This window comes from Phacochoerus africanus, chromosome 7, assembly GCF_016906955.1.
Source record: "Phacochoerus africanus isolate WHEZ1 chromosome 7, ROS_Pafr_v1, whole genome shotgun sequence".
NCBI classification, from domain to species: Eukaryota; Metazoa; Chordata; class Mammalia; order Artiodactyla; family Suidae; genus Phacochoerus; species Phacochoerus africanus.
In genome coordinates this window covers 92422834-92443212 of record NC_062550.1, presented here as the reverse complement: position 1 = coordinate 92443212, position 20379 = coordinate 92422834, and the positions used below count along the sequence as shown (strand labels likewise).

Here is a 20379-nt window from a genome sequence, read left to right as displayed (position 1 = left end):
AACTGCCTTTGGTCTGACTTTGGGGGATCTGCCTTAGAGGTCCCTGTTCCCTGCAGCGAAGAGGGCCTGCCTGGGCTGCAAACCACAGGGACTATGACGACGGCACAGCAACCAGGACCACCGAGGAGCAAACACCCACTGGAAGCTTGAAGGCATCCCTGGTTGTGATACGGACAATCTAAGAATCAAAAGAAGAATCTAGGCCTCTGAGAGTTTCTTTGGCAAAGAGTCCCTTATCTGTTAGTGTAGACCAAGGCATGACTTCGCTTCTTTTCTGGTATTTAGTAGCTTCTTTTCAAGCAGAAGCGAAAACAAAATCCAATTCCCAGCCCCTGGGCCAGAGCAGAGTAACCACAGACAAAAACAGCTGTTAGGCGAGCCGCTGCTTGTTCTGTTAACTGCTGCGGTCGGGGTAAAGGCCTGGCAGGGGAGAGATTCTGGCTGCTTTAGCAGGGAGGGGAATTTGGAGTGGCCATCACAGATGGTAGCAGATGCCACGGAACACAGAGCAGAAGCCACCAAGGGACGTCACCATCTCAGAGCTAAGCAAGAAAGCTGATAAACCCTCAGCCCAGCCAATGGCCAATTATACATCCCAAGAAGCTCAGGAAGCCAGGGAGGGTGTAGAAGTTTCTTTACTTAATAGCTTTCCATTCTTTTTATCCACAAATTTGTCAGCCCATGTCTCTTTCAAAGATGTAGGACACTGGCTTTGGGTAACGTTCTCAGCAGAGTATGTCCAGAAAGCAAAGGTGGAAACACAAAATTTACAACTGTAATACTAATTGCTCCAGTTCTGGGGCTGAGTGACCCATTGCTGGACTCCAGGAGAGACACCTGCCTCCCAGGAGCCGGGAGCTACTGAGTGACTAGCAGCCAATCGCTCAGTCCTTTCCGTTATAGGAAAGAGGTTACCCATGTCGGCGCCAGAGTCACACAGGCCTGCGGCGGAACAAACAGCCCCACCTTTACCCGCTGCCTGATGCTGCCTCGGTTTCCTCGCCTGTTACGCAGGGACAGTAGTGCCTGTGTATTGGGCATCGGAACAACTGCATTCATAGGGAATGCGAAGCATTTGGCACAGAGCTCTGTTGACAGTAGATGCTCAAGGAACGTTAGCTGTCATTCCACAGCTATGAAAGCCCAGAAGGTGCTATTTGGTATTGCCACCGTCCCTCTGTGTCCTCTACACTCCTACATCTCATGGTCATGCCTAGCAGAAAGTAACGCTGTATGTAGGGCTGCAGACAATCTACAATTTTATGATTGCAAATTAAGAAAAGTTATTATTATGAACTGCAATTAAGGTTTTAAGTTACTCTGTCAAGCTGTGACTATGGGTAATTTTTTCTATTAGGAGTCTGTATGATATTCAACACAGGAGAACACTGTTTTTATTCTGTAGCAGTATCTTTCATTGCTGGCTACATATAATCCAGCTCATCAAGCTTTTTCTCCATCTCTTTCTTCTAACGGCCACACCCACGGCATATGGAAGCCCCTGGGCCGGGGTCGAGGTGGTGCTGCAGCTGACGGCCCATACCACAGCCATGGCCACACCAGATCGGAGCTACATCTGTGACCCACACTGCAGCTGGCGGCAACACCAGATCCTTAACCCCCTAAGCAAGGCCAGGGATCGAACCTGCATCCTCACAGGCGCTATGTTGGGTTCTGAACCTGCTAAGCCGCAATGGAAACTCCTCTCCATCTCTTTTTAAGGAAGTACAAACTTGGTGATTCCCAGAAAGCAACACTTGGGACGACGCTGGGCTGGTCAAACATTTAATGCAATCACATCTATTTTTTCTGTAGACCCATCTTGAGATATCAAATATCAAAGGGTGTACAAAATAACAGCGGGGGCCCACAAAATTTCCAAGGATGCAAGTAGCCAGGTCAGGGAATGAGCTGATGTATTTACAAATGTTTCTGTCACCTAAGAGGTCTAGTTATTTTGTTTGTACACAGTGGGTGGGTGCTGGGTGACCCCAGGAGAATTGGCTCAGGACACCGAGTTGAGCGGAAGTAGATAAAAAGGCAGGATAAGGCAAAGGCAGAGAGCCCTGGCTCCCCGCTTCACTAGCTATGACCTGAGGAAAATTCCATCCAAATACCTGAGATCAATATTGCCTACGGCAGAGGACTGGCTCCGAGGAGCTGCAGCTCTCGGAAAATAAAGCGTTTCATTGGCACCAAAGTACCATACAATAGAGCCGCCGCCAAAAAGGCTACTTCTGGCAGAGGAGTTGTCTTTCTTGCTCCGGCTCAGGATGGCTCTGCCTTGCCCTCATCATCCTAGCACAGCTCTTCCCACGGCACCAGGACACGTCTCCTAGAGTTCCCGGAACTGTGACCAATCATCCGTCCGTCTCCCTTTCCCCAGGCTCAAGAATGGGCATCTGGGGAATTTTCTAGAGTAGACTTGAAATTAGCTTAAAAACTGATCGGGAGGGAGAGGGACGAACGAACAGGCAGACACAGAGGGTTCTGGGGCAGCGAAACTATGCTGTATGGCACAGTAGAGGTGGACAAATGGCATTACTGGCTTGTCTGAAGCCACAGAATACAAACTAAGAGTGAACCCTAACATAAACTAGGGACTTTGGGTGATAATGACAGGTCGATGCAGGCTTGTTCAGTGTCACAGATGTCCCCCCGGTGAGGGATGTTGACAGTAGGGGAGGCTGTGCACGTGTGGAGACAGCAAGTGTGTGGAAACCTTTACACCGTCGAATCGTCTGTCACGAACCCAAACCTGCACGACGACAGTCTGTTTTTAAAAACGATCACGCTCAACACACACCCACACGCGCATCTACTACTGAGAGGGTCTCCGACAAATGGGAAAATTTAAGAAATCTAGCTCTTTATTTAACATCGAAGCAACATGAAGTGTTTCTTTTAAAAAATAATGGCACCTGCTTTGAATGGGGTGAAGAGCTACAGAGAACTGACAATTTTAGGCTGACAAGAAACTATAGGATATCCCACAAAACAGAAATTTCCAACAGACCTCATAATAAACATTTCCAGTTTCTACGCTTAGAGCCGCTCACTACTGCCTAAACATACCTTAAACAGAGAGCACACTTTTGTTGAAACATTTGAGGACAAATAGAGTCAAAACGCTTTAAATAAATTAAAGTTGCAACACATAAATCATTCCTACTGCAATCAAGGTACATGACTTTCCAGCTTCTTATAAACAGAGAATTGTATTCACTTTAGAAAATTATAGATTCGTTCTGCTTTAAATCCTCTGGTTTTCCCTCTTGTTACATGTATCCTTAAAAAAAAAAAAAAAACTCCTTTACTTTTACTATGAATAGGTCAATTTCATTCTCTTCAGTGGCTTATCTTTTAGACCAACTCTTTCCTTAGCACATGTGCTGAACTTCTTAAAACACCTTTCTCCAGATAAAGTCCTGAATTTAAAGGAATGCCATTTCATCCCACTCCTGGTTCCTTGCGGTTATAGAAATATGCAAAATAGGTTGTTTAATCATATATGTTCCTATTAACAAGCATATTTAAATGTTTTTTCCAAGTGCATACACTATATTTGGAAAAAGTGTTCCCATTTGATGCAAAATAATTTGGTATTTAAACTCCAAAGACCTAAGTAATTAGTTGCCCAAGGGAAGCCCAAGGGAAGCTAGTTCCCTACTATTGAGCCCATAATTAAACCTGCTCCACCAGAAAAAAAAGACAAAGGCAAGAAGCATGATGGGGAAATATTTAAATGAAAAAAAGAGCGACAAAGCAGGAGAAGGGCCAACATCACCAGGATGCTCACTGACGGGGAAGGGTAACAGCATCACGGCCAGGAATGGAAAGGGGAGGAGTTTCAGAAAATTTCAGTTTATCTTCAGATCACAGCAACTGTATAAGCAACGCAACTAACTGTACACGCAAGAAACGTGGGACTCACCCTACTTTCACCGTCCAGAATTGGCAATGGAATATTTTTAGTTATTGCTTCATTGTGGCTTTAAACTTTTATTGATGGTGGGGTGAGTTGGGGGGGGGGGCGGTGTTTTGCTCTGACTTAATCATACTCAAAATACAAGCTGGAATAGCCAATTCAAATGAAACCCACAAAAGAGTAGTTTTAGGTTTTGGTTTTGCCCTGAGCAAACCATCGTTATCCTGGTGATCATGAAAATAATGCACCACCAAAAACCCTAGTGCTAGGACCCAACGTCCAGCATCTCCGATCACGCGGTGTAAGTTCGCTGAGGGAGCAGGTGTTTACCCATCAGCCCACGACCAGCTTTCCTCTCCGGGCATACACGGCACGCCGCCTGCCTGCCAGTGAACAGTGGGGGGAAGACTCAACTTAAATGTACATGGGTATCCAATGCCAGGATTTGCCATAGCTAGATCACTCTTTCTGTTGTATATTTACAACATTTAGTATCCTTGGCAGTGAAAAAAAAGCATCAGCGGGAGAGTTTACTGAGACTAATAAACTACCGACAAAGTCTCCTTGGAGTGTATCATTTATTGAAAAGCTTCATGAACTTTCCACAAGACTCTAAAATAAATACACTGTGTAGCCTGAACATATCCAAGCGAAAAAAAGGTTTTTCAAATCGAATGAGAATCACCGGAAATTGAATTCTTTAAAAAACTTGGTGAGCAGGTGGACACTCCAGCGTTTCAGAAGAGAGCCAGCTCTGAGCAGCTCCTGGTAGGGGCTCCCGGCTGTTGGGGGGGGGGGGACCGGGCTGCTGTTTTCTCCCCCGCTTCTCTCACCAGGGAGAGGAACACACGGATGACAAGTCGGGAAGCATCCGGACACATGTGCCAGGGTGGGTGGCGGAGGGAGGGTGGGGCCGTGGGACGATGGCCCACATCTTCTTGGAACCTCCCAGAGCCCTGACCTCGAGGGCGAGGGGTCTCCCTTCTTCCCTCTAAGCTACCAGCAGCATCTGCGTCCACCCCACTCCCTGCTTTGTCCAAAGTGCCTCAGAAAGATGCAGAGACATGAATAGGCCAGGCCCCAGCTCGATTCACCGCCCTAAGTTACATCCAGCCCTCGGCGCACACGGAGACGGAGGCCCACGGCGAACAGGGAACGCTGGCCATGGAAACAGACCCGCACAGCACTCTTGCCCCTTCCTTCCCGGCATCTGCAACCTGGTTCCAGCCCCTGGGTTGGACGGACCACAGTGCATTTCCAGCCGACTTGGGGGACCAGACGAGAGTCTGGCAGTGAAAGGGGCCCCCGCCACGAGATGGGGTGAGACTGGGACTCCCTCTTCCCTGAATCCAAAACTTTCATGAAATGATGTTTATTGTTTTAAAAAGCTCAAGTCTGGAATGAGATGGTAGAGACTGTTACATAAGTGTACGCTGACTAAAACCACTGATTTGTAAACTTTAAAAAAAGCAAAGAAAAGCAAGCAAGCTTGAGTTGTATGAGTCTGACCCACACTGGACTTGAACCACACACTCCACTACCCCGCTGTTCCCTCAAATCACGGCACACGTCACATTTTTTTCAGGAGATTTCCCTCAGAGCAGCTGTTTGCCAAATATTGCACTTAATTGAAATCCCGACGCTCCGATGTTTCCTGGAGGAAAATGTACACGGACATGGATCTTTACGCCTCAGCTGAGAGGACAGCTGGTGGGAAGAGAGGCCGATCCAGGGTGTCCACGAAAATCGTCTCGGTCTTCCTTTGTGTTATCTACACAGAGAGATTTAACGGAAAACATTATCTGGGCTCAAGAGAGTGAAGGGCGCCCCCAAAGGGGCCAAAGACGTTGATTTCTGAAGGCCTTCCCCTCGGTGGGAGTGTGGCCACGCCACTCATGACCTTAGGACGTATGGTCAGCAAGATCCTAGGAGACAGATGGCACCCTTGGCTCAGACCCCAGATCTAACGGACCCTCTTCTCGCTGGTCTCTCGGGGTCCGAGGAGGAGCCTCTCCAGCTTCGTCCTGGTGAGCCGCGCCCGCTGATCCGGCTGCCACCCGCTCAGATCACACGTCGCATTTCCCTCCCCCTTTCGGGGTGCCTTCCTCAGGGCACTTGAGCTTTAGAAACTCGGATCCTGTTGTCCTGCTTGAAGAGGAAAAACCCTGCGACAGCAGCATCCTTGGTTCTCATTTACTGAGCAAGCGTTGCCATCCCTCGAGGACGGTGAATACGGCCGATCACAGGAAGGGAACCAGGTCCTCAGAGGGGCCTAGAGCGACGAAGGTGTGCTGAACACAAAGCCCGGGGTGGTGCGGGTCGGACCGCAATTAGAAGTGAGAGCCACAGTTTGAAGAGGGATTGGGAAGCGTGTCTGCGTGCCCGGAAGATGGTGCATTTGACAGCCGGGTGAAACCCAGTGTGCAGCTCCCTGGACACAGGAAGCCAAAGCCTGTTCATCAGTGCTCACGTGTTACCATTTACAGCGCAACCGGACACGGAAGCTGGACATCGGCTGGACAGACAGGGGTGTTACAAGACTTCCATGGGACGGAGAGTCACACACAGTTGGCCACTGTGGACACTGGGCACACGTGGGACCTATGGTCATCAGTGGACGGTGGGATGGATGACACAGGGCTTACTGTAACCCCATGGACCACACGTGTTCACAGGGGCAACACCTGTGCTTCGCCCCCTCCCGTCACCCCTGCTGCTTACGGGACCCGCGGAAAACGCAACTCAGGAAAGGGTGATTTTGACAGAGACCCAAGAGAGAGGGAGTGAGCGTCTTACGTCCCTTTTCTGCTGGGTCACTAATTAGGCCAAGCACTCACCAACCAGAGGTTGGCCAAGCTGGGTAGGCAGGTGGGCTGGAGACCTGGCCTGACTAAGGCAGTGCGCAAGGCGGGGACCGTCTGGAAAGAGATTCTCACGAGCCAAGGACGAGGGCCCGAGCTGGACCGCGCTACCGTGCTACAGCCCTGGTCCTCGTACTCCTGCGTCGGCACAGCCGTTCGTTTTAGGATGTGGTCGTCTGCACAGTTTTCTTTGAAATAACAACTCAAAGGACTGAGGACGGAAGGCGGCGGCTTCATCTGGGTATTATTACCCTTTCGATGGCGCACAGAATGTGGTCCCAGTTTTTACAAAATATCGCAAGGAGAGTCACGGCGAAGAAGGTGCCGAGAATGTGCAAGCGGCTCTTCATCATGGGCGCGATGAACTTGGCCATGGTGGACACGCACACCAAGAGGACGGCCATGAGGGCCAGCACCACGTTGATGCACTTCCCCAGCAGGACCTTGGCGTTCACCGAGTCCGTCTGCAGCGCCTGCTGCTCCTGCTGGTGGAGCTCGAGCTTCGCGATGCGAGTCTGGCAGGACTCCAGGGCTTCCTGTGGGCGAGAGGGAGAGCGGGCATCAAACGCTGCTGAGACCCCGGGCGGCACGTGCACGCGAGCTGGGCCGGGCACGAGACCCCCCCGCTCAGGACGCCCACGGCCCGGGCAGCTGTGAGCAGCCCACCCACTGGGAACGGTGAGGACAGAGAAGGACGGCAAGACTCGCGAGGCTCCCTTTATCCTGCTACTCGCAGAGGGAACGAGCGTGCCTCGACAACCGTAAACCACCACGGAGAAGGAATCACGGCCAAGGATTTCGACTCCACTGGCATTTAAAATAAAATGCATACAATCATGGCATCTGGTGGTCCCATCAGGAACCAACTGGGGGGGGGGTTCTGTTTAGTGACAGGTGACTCCTCCAGCCATGGGGCAGGTGGCATCTCCGATTGCTAGTCCTTATCTCCAGCGCTCAGCGTCCGCGTGCATCCCTCGCGGACCCCAGAGGAGGCCGGGGGCGAGAGGGCTGGGGCAGGCTGGCTGCGGGGCCAGGACACGACCTGAGGCTACACGCTCTCCTACATCTCGTTCCTGCCGAGGCTCTGGTTACTAGATACGAATGACGCCAGGTAAATCTCTGGGCAGCTGTCTCTTCGGAGGTTGACTCACATGTCCACCTGTGTCTTTGACTTTGCCCCATGGGCTTCTGAAAAGCACCTCAAAAGCGACACGTCCAGGGGTGGACTCAAGTCGGCACCTTTCCCATTCCTGCCGTCACCTCCGTTTCCCTTCTGGTTCTTTTTCTCAGAAAACAGCACCCGATGCACCAAGCTCTCAGAGCAGACGTGTTCCCTGACAGCCCTCCCATCTACCCGTCGCCCAGCCCCATCGATGCAACATGGGTACACTTCACTTAATCGGTCATTTCCCCCCGCTCAGGAACCCGCATCCACGTCACCAGGGTCCCTGCCTGCAGTGACATTACGAGTGTCAAGTTCTCGTAATGGTGAGTCTGAGCTGGGACAGGCTTTGGTAAGTGCCAAGTTTGGGGGCATCTGGGCCCTGGGCAGCTGGGCAGGGGTCAGGGTGCACTGGACTCTGCTTTTCCTCAGTTGGAGCTCTGAAGAGCACACGGATGGAGGGAGGGAGCTTTGAGTTATCCTACGTGCTGCTCTCCGAGAGCGGAAGACTCTCCTGTGTTGCGTGTTCCCTCTGTGGCACCCCCCCACAAAGGGACCGGCTGCTGGCGGGGGGCTCCCTGGGTTGTCCTGGCTCTGGGGAGAGGGAAGGAGCCTTCGGCTCTGCTGGCCCTGGCCTGCCTTCCACACCCTTGGTCCAGGCACTAACATGTCTTGAACTTTAAAAAAAGTTTCTGGGACCTCTTCCCCCCCTGCTCTTACTGAGGCCCAAGAGGATCTCTGCTATTTTTGGTTTATATGTTTATGCATAGTGTCTAACAATAAAGAGAAAAAAGATTAAAAAAAAAAACCTTTTCTCATAATTTCTCTACACACCACTTAGTTTTTGCTTGTTTTTTAAATTTCTCCCATTCTACAGGTTGCCTTTTCTTTCTTCTTTTTTTGTTTTGTTTTTCTTTTTGTCCTTTTAGGGCCGCATTCACAGCATATGGAACTTCCCAGGCTAGGGGTCTAATCAGAGCTACAGCTGCCAGCCTACATCACAGCCACAGCAACGCCAGATCGAAACCGCGTCTGCGACCTACACCACAGCTCACTGCCAACGCCGGATTCTTAACCCACTGAGTGAGGCCAGGGATCGAACCCGCAACCTCACGGTTCCCAGTCGGATTCATTTCCACTGCGTCACAACAGGAACTCCCACTCTTAGTTCTCAACCTCATGAATCTACTTTCCACACGGCAGCCCAAGTGATCTTGGGAAGACGCACAGCTGATGTGGCTCCTGTCGCAGCAGCTCTGACATCTTTAGCAGCCCCGACCCCGACCCCCTGCCCCACTTAATACGAGCCCCCTGCCGCCCTCACTGTGTTCTGGCAACACTGGCTTCTTAAAGTTCAGAAAAGGACCGTGTTCGGGGCCTTGGCACAGGCACTTGCTGTGCCTAAGAGGCTGGCCTTCGGGCACCAGCCCCTCCACCTTCAGGTCCCACGTAAATGGTCACGTCCTGAGGGAGGCCTTCCTGGACCCACCAGACTCTGTCAAGCCTCCCACTGGCCTTCCTCCCTCACCAAGGGACCACACTTGCACGAGGACAGGGCCGCCCGCGTGGAGCCGGTGCCAGGCTCACAGCAGGTGCTACACTGGCTCCAGAGACCGGATGTCAGCAACAGGATAGGAGCCTTCCACCTCTCCGGAGAAAAGGACCCAAGGAGAGGCAGGAAAATGAGCCTCTTTTAGTTTACCGGCCTATTTTCTAACTCATTCACCAGGACATTTGCTCAATTAACATACAGTCGTCTTTTCAGAGTTTCAGCAAGCACCATGGCTCCAACATGGATTTGCTTTTCTTCCGCTAAACCTACTCTACGGGCCAAAGAAGAGGGTTCTCTGTTACCATAGCAACCGCATCACACAGGCTGTCAACCAAAAAGGTAAAGCTTCAGACCTTCACATTCTAAAAAGTGCTAGCTTTCTACGGCAATCGGCAAATGCTCCCCCCCAAATCATGGCTTCTCTTCAAACACTTGGGCCCAGGGTTTCCTCCACTTCAGGTATGGCACAGAAGAGGTGACAGAACAGGAAAAGGATCAACCTTTTTTTTTTTTTGGAAGTTCGGATAGAATCTGAGCTGCAGCTACAACCTCTGTCACAGCCGCTGCAACACCAGATCCTTAACCACCTGCCCCAGGCTGAGGATCAAACCTGTGCCACTGCAGAGACAATGCCAGATCCTTAACTCACTGTGCCACAGTGGGAACTCCAAAGATCAACATTTTAGGCACATTCACTCATCTGTGATTGAGTGGATGAATGCCACATATAATTGACTGATCTTAGAGTTGCCTTAGAACTTCTGTCGAATTTTCTACCAAAAGAAAAATCCAAGAAAATTAAGCAGTGAATGGTATGGAATTTTGATCACAGCACCCACTAAGACATACTCAGCTCCACAATTTTTAGTACTTCCTTGGGTCCAGTATTTAACTTATTGAGGATAAGGACAGAGGACAGGATTCTCCTTAAATTCTTTTAATTGCCAATTTTAATTGTCAATCTTTAAACAAAACCCTTGCGTCCTAGAGACAATGGCTATATCCTTCTCCTACCACCCCCACCCCTTGTACAACTCCACCTGTGAAAACAAAAGAAACAGGAAATAAAGATGAAGCCAAAAACCCCCAAGAAATAACGGCTACTCATATATAATAAAGAAAGAAATCAGCCAGCATTTGGTTTTTTTGTCTGTTTATTACTGTCAGCTAAAGATTTAAGTACTTGGCATGTCTTGTCTTATTTAATCCTCCCGACAGCCTTTGGACAGCTCATTGATAGTTCCATTTTATTTTACTTATTTATTTAGTCTTTTTTTGGTTGGTTTTTAGGACCGCACCCTCGGCATATAGAGGTTCCCAGGCTAGGGATCTAATTGGAGCTGCAGCTGCCAGCCTACACCACAGCCACAGTAACACTAGATCCGAGCCACGTCTGCGACCTACACCACAGCTCGCAGCAACACCAGATCCTTAACCCAATAAGCGAGGCCAGGGGTTGAACCCACAACCTCATAGTTTCTAGTTAGATTCGTTTCTGCTGTGCCACGACGGGAACTCCTGTGTTGTCTTTTTATGGTCACACCTACTGCATATGGAAGTTCTCAGGCTAGGGGTCGAATTGGAGCTGCAGCTGCCAGCCTATGCCTCAGCCTCAGCCACATGGGATCCAAGCCACCTCTTCGACCTACACCACAGCTCACAGAGATGTCGGATCCTTAACCCGCTGAGTGAGGCCAGGGATTGAATCTGCCCCCTCATGGAGCCTAGTCGGTCGGGTTCATTACCACTGAGCCATGATGGGAACTCCCACTATTTCCATTTTACAGACGAGGAGGCCGAGGCACAGAGCCAATGGGTGCAGTCTCAGTAGGAGGTAGAGCCAGGATTCTAACCATCCTAACGAGAAAGGCCCTCCAGTCACTCACAGAGACGTCCTCTTTGCAATTTCTGAGCTACCGATGAAACCAGAAAATGTTGAAATAAACTCTTCTGAATTTTTTTCTTTCTTTCTTTTTTTTCTTTTTTGGGCTGCAGATGCAGCATATAGTACTTCCCAGGCTAGAGGTAGCTGCTGGCCTACACCATAGCCACACTAGATCCTTAACCCACTGAGCGAGGCCAGAGATGGAACTTGCATCCTCACAAATACATCGGGTTCATTACTGCTGAGCCGTGATGGGAACTCCCTGAATTGTTAAGCTCCTTCTGTGAAGTCCCCCCCTTTATCTTATCCCTCCATCTCCAGAGTATGTTTCTTCAGAGATGGAATAACAATATTCACCCAAACAATCCCCTAAATAAGAAAACCCTATCTTTAGACACAAGCCAGGGATCCCAGACCTGTCCTAAAAGAGAATGTTCCAATAAAATGACTGCACTGTTCGCCTAGCAACACTTCACATTTAAACCGGTTCACATTTTTAAACCAGTCAGCAGTGAAGTGAAGTCTCTTCATCCAGAGCAGGGGCAGAAACCCCCCACGGGTCCTCTGCGCCGGGTCTGCAAAGGCAAACAAGTCTGATGCTCTGGCCCCCAGAACCGTCCGAGCAGACAGACGTCTGGGATGAGCACGGGCTCGGCCCCCGACGCGGAAGGAACAGAATGTGGGCAAGCTGAAACCGGCTCACACATCGTGGAAGAAATTCCTCTTTATGGTTCAGTTTTCTCCCCTGCGAAGTGGGGCTGGAGAAAATAACTACAGCCTATGCAGAAAATTTGTAAAAACGAAGCTGAGCTGACCTGAAGCGTATCCGTGTCCTTTTTTTTTTAAGGTGATCAACGGGAATATAAGTTGGTGCAGCTATGGAAAATAGTGCAGAGGTTCTTCAAAAAATTAAAAACAGAAGTCCTATGCGACCCAGCCATTCCACTTCTGGGCATATGCATGAAAGAAATGAAATCAGCATCTGAAGAGCTACCTGCATCCCTGTATTCATTACAGCATCCTTGACACGAGTTAAGACATGGAAACAACCTGCGTGTTCACTGATGGGTGACTACAGAAAATGTGGCGCGCACACGCGCACACATACATACACACACACACACACACACACACAGAGGCATATTACACAGCCATGAGAAACGGGGAACTACTGCCATGGACAATAACGTGCACGGATCAAGAGGGTACTATGCTAAGTAAAATGAGTCAGAGAAACACGGTGTGTGATCTCGCTTATATGCAGAATCTCAAAGGGAAGTGAAATGGAGAAGGGGGGTCAAAAGGCAAAAACCCTGCCAGGTGAGCAAACCCTGGGGATGCAAGGTACCGCCTGGTGACTGTAGCTGACAATAACTGTATCGGACATTCGAAAGCTGCCAAGAGGGCCCACCTTAAAACCTCTCATCACAAGAAAACAAATTTGTAACTCTGTGAGGAGATGAACGGTGACTTACTGTATGATCATTTCCTAATACATCAGTATATACATCGATGAAGTCATTCTGTTACATCCTTTAAAACTATTACACAATTGTATGTCAATTATATCTGAATAAAAATGGGGGGGGAGAAAAGACTTTCTGGTAACACGGCACCCCCCCCCAAAAAAAAGGAGCCCAAGAAGCCTAGGGTTGCTCCACTACAGCATTACTATCACATGAATTCTGGAACGTTCTGTTTATACTGATCTGGTTACTAGCACCCTCGATCCATGGGGATCCCGCCCGCCCCCTTCAAATCCCACCTTCTCCAGGCCATTCCCTCACATTCACTACTCAAGGACTATTTGCAAGACTGTGTTCAAGTCACTTAACCTCTCTGCATCTTGGTCCCCACCTCTGAGAAATGGAGAGAATGACAGGAATCACCTGAAAGGGTCGCTGGACCAGCGACATGGAGTCTCTTTGCTGGTCTTGGCACCTGGTGTGCATTCGGGTGCCTGAAATCCTCACAAATATGAAAGCTGTTATTTTGCAGGTGAATAAACAGACTTAAGATCTGCTCAGGACCACAAAGCCGGTGAAAGGCTGGGACCAAACCCAGTGTCTGACTGCGAAGGGACCGCCGGCCCCACTAGTCCACAGCTTGCTGGGCACCACACGCCTGAATTTCTGTGGCTTTGAGAGCATGGCTCCCGACCTCCACCTCGGCAAGCGTGTCGAAGGAAAGGTTTGTCTGCTGTTTTAACGCTTGTGGTGACGATGGAGAAAACAGACTACAGATAATAGGCCTGGAGTAGGTAATAAATATTTATGAACTAATTCAGGCAGAAAGTGAACAGAACACAGCTTAATGTCTCTAACATAAGCTAACGGGGTCAATAAGGTGAAGAATAAAGTTTGCTCCACAGGCTCGAATTCCTTTCGGGCTTGGGAGTAATGCACTTAGTTTGCTCCATGCAGGAAGGGCCGGGGAGAGGCCACGCGTGCACCTGACGACGAGAGGCAAGGTACCTGGATGTCCCGCGACCGCTCGTGGGCCTGGTAGGCCACCTTCTCCTCGATGCTGGCCAGCTCCTGCTTCAGGTTGGCCGTCTCGTGCTGATGCAGGTCTGTGAGGTCGTGGAGCTGATCTTCCAGCCGCTCATACCTGCGCAAAGAGAGGCGCAGATTCTGAGCGGGACATCTCAGAGCCTCCCGGCGCATGGAGAGCGCCGTCCTTCGTGTCTCTCTGCGGCCAGGGCCCTGCGGCGTGTTCGCAGCCGGCGCTCCCACAAGTGGAGCTGTGGCGCCCGTGCTTTCGAATGACACCGAACGCCCGCGCCAGGAAGGGCTGGTCTCTGCAGTCGCAACCCTGTGCTCACGGCTGGGAGTCCCCGCAAACCGAACCTGGCTTTCCCGCCCACGGCAGATGGGCGGTGGGGACCATGGGACAGACCTCGTCAGCTGGCGCAAGCGCCAGGACTGGGGAGGGGACAGGGCTGTCCCGGATGCCGCCTGAGACAGGACCCGCCGGCATCCTGGTGCTTTTCCCTCTTCCGCTCACACAGTGCCCAGTGGTTGATGGTCACAGGCCGACAGGAAAGGACCAGTTGCTCCACTGGAGCCAGTTCCCCTTATTTCCCAGTGCACAAGGGGATTCTGAACACATGTTTCACTCTTAGCACTTAAGTGCCAATTAAAAAAAAAAAGTATGCCTGTTAAATATTAAAGATGGCTTAGTGGGGAGCATTTCCAAAAGCCCAAATTTAAATCTAAAGAGTCCAAGTCTAATAGAAACATAAAGATTCCCCTTCCCACCCTTCACTCCCCTCAGAGAAGAAGTTTGTCTTGTATTTGAAACCTTATAATGTTTATTCTGAAACAGGAAGCACTATTTAGGGACGATGCATTAGCCTGGAATGACTTCAATCAATACCAATTTGAGATGCTTTTATAGGCCACTTGATAGAATCATTTTAAAAAAATACCTTAATACAGACTTAAGGATTATTCTCAGGTAGGACTTCATAGGTGCCCGATGTTGGTGTTATAAACAAGCCTTTTAAAGATCTCTTGGAAGTTCCCGTTGTGGCTCAGTGAGTTAAGAATCCGATTAGTATCCTTGAGGCTACAGATTTGATCCCTGGCCTGGCTCAGTGGGTTAAAGATCCAGTGTTGGCATGAGCTGTGCTGTAGATTGCAGACATGGCTCAGATCCCACATCCCAGGGGCTGCAGCTCTGATTTGACCCCTAGCCTGGGAACTTACATATGCCGTGGGTGCAGCCCTAAAAAAAAAAAAATCCAAAAAAACCCCACCTCTTAAAGTAAGCCGTGTAGTGAGTGACAACCATGAAGATCACAAACATAACGAGATAACACACGAGCACCATCCAAACTGTTCTGAACTTAAGCAAATGGCTATTTGTGAGTCGAAATAAAATCTGGATCCAAAGGGTGCGGTATCCCAAAATATCTGAATGGCATTAAAGTTAATATTATCTGGAAAAGTTGTGACTCAAAAGTCGTTCTTATGTGACAAAGAATCCCAAGTCAAAGATGCATGCAGAAAATTTGAAAAAATCATTTCCTAAAAATAGGCGAGCTGAAAAAATTCATGTCTCTAAATTAACACATATGTAAAATCACATATCAGATATAAAACAACTTGTAAACTAAATTTAAAATTGAAATCTTACAATATGTAATAGGCATTCATTTTTTTATCTACAGTTTTAGAAGTTAACATATTCATTTGACAAAAATAACGCGGGGCAGGGGCTATTTTTCCTGGGAAAACGGTGGAGAAGGGGATGGTGGGCACACACACTTTTTATGCTACAATCACCAAAAACCAGCCCACACAACACCCGACTTAGAAAATTAGCCAATATAAGCCACAAGATTTTAATGGATACTTCAATCTTAAGATTCCTTGTGAAAATTCTTCATTTGAGGTGAAAGGTTTAATGAGTACAGCATAGTATCATTAAAAAAAAAAAAGACAAAAAAAAACACCCTAGGAGTTATCTCGTGGCATTGTCCCTGCTGTGGCTCTGGTTACAGCTGTGGCGTGGGTTCAATCCCTGGCCTGGGAGCTTCTAGGTGTCGTCAGAGGGGCCAAAAAAACCCCACCCGAAATCACACCAGATAAAGCCTTACATACCAAATAAGAAGAAGGCATCTGTTTTTACTTGACAGCTGTTATGGAGGGAAATGGAATACAGAGCTCTGAATGAGGGTCCTGAGACGTCCTAACAGGAGTCTAGGGAATTAGGAGCTCCATATGCCCGAGCTGCGCCCTCTGCAGGGATATTTTAACAGACACCCCCCGCCCCCCGCACCGTGACGTCTTTCTCTAAGCTCTCAGGCTTCGAGTCACAGAGCATAACTCAGAATCACAAAGATCGATCGATTCCTAAATGCCTCTGACCCAGATGCATATTCCTTGGAGATACAACCACGAGCGCCTGACTTTGGAGCCAGCGCTGCAGCGAGTAACTCTGGCCCGGGATACCTGTATCTCTCCTCCTGCAGGGTCTGGGAGATGAAGCCGTACTCCTGCTTGAACTGCACTTTCAGCGCCTCGATGTCCTCGGCCAGCTGCGCCTGGGTGTCCTTGATCTCGCGCAGCTCCTCCAGGATGGCTGCGAGCTTGCCCGGGCCACCCCCGGCCCCGAACGACTGGTTCCCGTTGCTGTCGGCCGAGCCCGACGTGCCGCTCGAGCACTCGTCATCGCTGCCGTACTTGGCCTTGGTCACGATGGTGGCGCTGCCCCCGTAGGCCCGGGCGCTGGCCTCGGGCCGGAACTCCTCCAAGGAGGTTTTGAGGTGCGCGATGTTGTCCGCGCTGCCGAACTTATTGCGGATCAGGTTGGCGAACTCTCTGGACTTGCTGAAGACGAACACGGGAGGGGTGAGCGACACCCCCGGCAGGCCCGACCTGGCCGCCTCCAGGCCGGCCGGGCCGGCGCGGGCCTTGGTCGGCGCCTCCTTCAGAGCGGCCTGGGCGTCCTTCGGGGGCTCCTTGGCCAGGTCCTTGGCGCTGCGGGGGGCACCGTTCTGCTCGAGCTCGCGGAGCTTTCGGCGGTACTGCTCCAGCTTCTTCTGCAGCTGGGCGATGGCGTGCGCCGACTTCTGGTTCTTCTTCTCGAACACCTGCTTGATGCGGCCCGCCTGCTGCTTGTCGGCGCTGCTGACCAGCTTCAGGTACTCGGCCACGTCCCCCTCCCGGGACGTCTGCTCGATTTTTATCTGCTCGGTGACCTTCAGGATTTTCTGCCTCAGGCTGTCCGCGCTGAGTCTGACCTTGTGGAAGTCCAGGATGCCATCTGGGACATCGAAGTTGAGGTTGGTGTCTGAGCCCCCGCGGCGGATGCTCAGGGGCAGGCTGAGGGTGTTCATGTCATGCCGTCCCACCTGAGGGAGACAGGCAAGAGCACGTTAGGCCTGGAAGCTGGAAGGAGGGCGCCGCGAGAGAAGCTGTGCCCACCCGGCAGACACGCAGTACAGCCCGCCTTTGCAGCTGCCACACTCCCAAGATCAAAAGGCCTAGTCTCTGCTCCAGCCGCATCCAGGACAACCCAACTCCTTCCTGCGCCCCTGTAGACCAAGGATGGGATTCAGCTCTCCCTGGGCATCCACGTTTCTGTCTGATTACCCGGTAACTGTCGGTTGCTGGGGTGGAACATGCCTAATGCAGTGCGGTGCGCAGGCCGCCCTGGTTTCCCAAAGCACCCAGGTCACGGGAATGCCCGCCGTGCTGCATTCACAGCGGACTCCACCACTGGGGGAAATGCACCCCACCCAGGAGGAGTGAAAACAAACAAAAACGTAAAAAGAAAACAAAGTTCCAGTCGCTACATCTGTCAACACAAGAAATTATTTCCTTAATGGAATCGCCAAACAGACATGATGGAATAATAAGGCACAAGATTAATTTTAATAATTGAGTAACACAACAGCAGTATTTAGATGTGGAAACAAAGAGCCCAAACCACAACCACGGTGATTAAAACCAACAACAGCAGACCATACTAAGACCATGCGAAATGACTTTCCCACTCAAGGGCCACCTGGGGAAAGACCTGCAAAGCATCCCTGGGCATCTTGGCAATGGGGGGGGGGCACATGGTCTGCGTGCCAGGCACTGGATGATCACAGGGGTTTGTCACAGCCTCACCACCATGCCAGCCAAAGGATGTGTTATTTCCATGTAACACATAGAAACAGAGGCTTAAAGAGTCAGGATTTGAATCCAGGTCACCTTACGCTGGTCCTCTTTCCACGTCAGGACCTACAACTCATATCCCTAGAGGACTAAAAGCAGGTCTTTCTAAGGTCTGAATACAATCTCTAAACACAGACTCATAAGATCTAAACGGAAGCCTCTTCTCTGTCAAGTTAACAACCCTTTGATTAGAATAATGCCTCGATACAGAGTCTTGCCAGAAACTGAGTGAGAGGCAAGACAGCATTCAGCTCAAGTGAGGTTTTTTGTTTTTTGTTTTTTAAAGGGGGGAATGCACTAACTTAGCAACAAACTGCTAAGGTAATAACTTAACTGACCTCATGCTGCCCAAATGACCCAGGGTCAACTGTGGTCCATTTTCAATAATGGGCACTTAACACTTTGCCATATGGAGTTCCCACTGTGGTGCAACAGGATGGGTGGCATCTCTGGAACCCTGGGATGCAGGTTCAATCCCAGCCTGGCACAGGAGGTTAAGGATCTGGCAGTGCTGCAGCAGCAACTGTGGCTCAGATCTGATCCCTGGTCCAGAACTCCATATGCTGCAGAGTGGCCAAAAAAAAAAAAAAAAGATGTATAACATTTTGCCCGATGAAAAAGCCTACCTAGTGCTTCTTCCCAAAAGAGGGAGCCCAACAGCACAGTAGGGTACCACCCCAGGTCCATGGGGCAGGCCTCCTTCACAACTCAACGTTACTTCTCAACCTCTCTCTTCCCTCACACAACTCTGCCAGGGCTAAGAGCCCCTGGCTCATTTATCTCCAAGAAGAGCATCACATGCGAAAGACTAGAAGCAAATAAATGCCAAGTCCCTCTAAAACTAGAAGAACAAAAGGATGAAGGAGGTGTGACTTTATCTGGTCAAGCGGGAAAGATGGGCGTAGGGACTAAAGAAGGTACGAAATGATCACCTCCAAGTCCTGGGGAGATGAGCACGGGAAGCGCAAGGAAACCAAGCACCCGGCTCGCTGGCGGACCCCAGAGGACCTGGCTCCAACTGCAGTCACAAAGAACGCACCAACCCAGGAAAGGCTTATTTGGGGCAGAGTAACTCACAGTAACGGTACAAGCACAAGGCTGGACATTCGATTTCACTGAAGATATCCAATCTGTTCATGCTACTCCTCAGAAATGCTCTTTGGCTCCCTAATGCCTCCCAAATTATATCACACAACCTGCCGACCATAAGGTCCCGCTTACCTTTCAGGCCTCACCCTGTACCCGATAGATGCCAATCATCTTGAGTGAACCACACGACCCAAAGTCCCCAGAACGTGTGTGAATTTCCTATGGATTTCCTCATACCCGTGATATTCACAATGCTGAGTGCTTATCAAAATCCCACCTGTTCTTCAGGATCCATTTCAAATGCCACCCTTGCCGTAGAGCTTTGCCCAGTCCCGTCAGAAAGCTGCCTTTCCTTTATGTGACCCTCCGCAGTGCTCTGGTGGCACTTTACTCCTCCTTTTATCACTTCGATCCTTCAGAGGCAACGTGGTGTCACACCTGTACCCAGTGTGTAGAGCTGACACCCGCTCTTATTCACAGGAAGCTGTCAATTAAATGTTTCCTGAGCTAACCTGACATCATTCTTCATTCCAGGAGAATCTACAGAGAAGTCCTGTAACACAGATTTGAGTAGAATCCAAAAAATGACCTTAGAGAAAGAAATAACGGCATTGCAGCAACATGGATGGCCCTAGAAATGATCATGCTACGTGAAGTCAGACAGTGAGACGCCAACATCACACGCTTCCACTGACATGTGGGATCTAAAGAAGGACACAATGAACTCCTGCGCAGAACAGATACTGACTCACAGACTTTGAAAAAACTTATGGTTTCCAAAGGAGACAGGTTGAGGGGTGGGGGGATGCACTGAGGGCCTGGGATGGACATGCTTTAAAATTTGGTTGTGATGATTGTTGTACACCTATAAATGTAATAAAATTCATTAAGTAGGAGTCCCCATTGTGGCTCAGTGGTTAACAAATCCGACTAGGAGCCATGAGGTTGCGGGTTCGATCCCTGGCCTGGCTCAGTGGGTTAAGGATCTGGCGTTGCCGTGAGCTGTGGTGTGGGTCACAGACGCGGCTCGGATCTGGCGCTACTGTGGCTCTGGCATAGGCCGGTGGCTGCAGCTCCGATTAGACCCCTAGCCTGGGAACCTCCATATGCCGGGGGAGCGGCTCAAGAAAAGGCAAAAAGACCAAAAAAAAAAAAAAAGAAAAAAAAGAAAAAAAATTTCATTAAGTAATTAAAAAAAAAAAAAAGACCTTGGAGGCTCTGCCCAGATAGA

The 20379-nt window shown here is 50.0% G+C and overlaps 1 protein-coding gene across 4 annotated transcripts in view; it reads right to left on the bottom strand.

The window, feature by feature from the left end:
* Positions 1-2848: 2848 nt before the first annotated feature.
* The window catches only part of TMCC3 (transmembrane and coiled-coil domain family 3), a 274854-nt gene continuing 257323 nt past the window's right edge, over positions 2849-20379 (bottom strand). For all 4 annotated transcript variants that reach the window (XM_047788269.1, XM_047788270.1, XM_047788268.1 and 1 more), the window contains exons 2-4: positions 16347-17248; positions 13863-13998; positions 2849-7325 (exon numbers count right to left, since the gene is read on the bottom strand). In XM_047788269.1, the coding sequence (XP_047644225.1) occupies positions 7023-7325; positions 13863-13998; positions 16347-17248 (1341 nt within the window). In that variant the 3' untranslated portion in view covers positions 2849-7022. The remainder of the gene's footprint in view (positions 7326-13862; positions 13999-16346; positions 17249-20379) is intronic.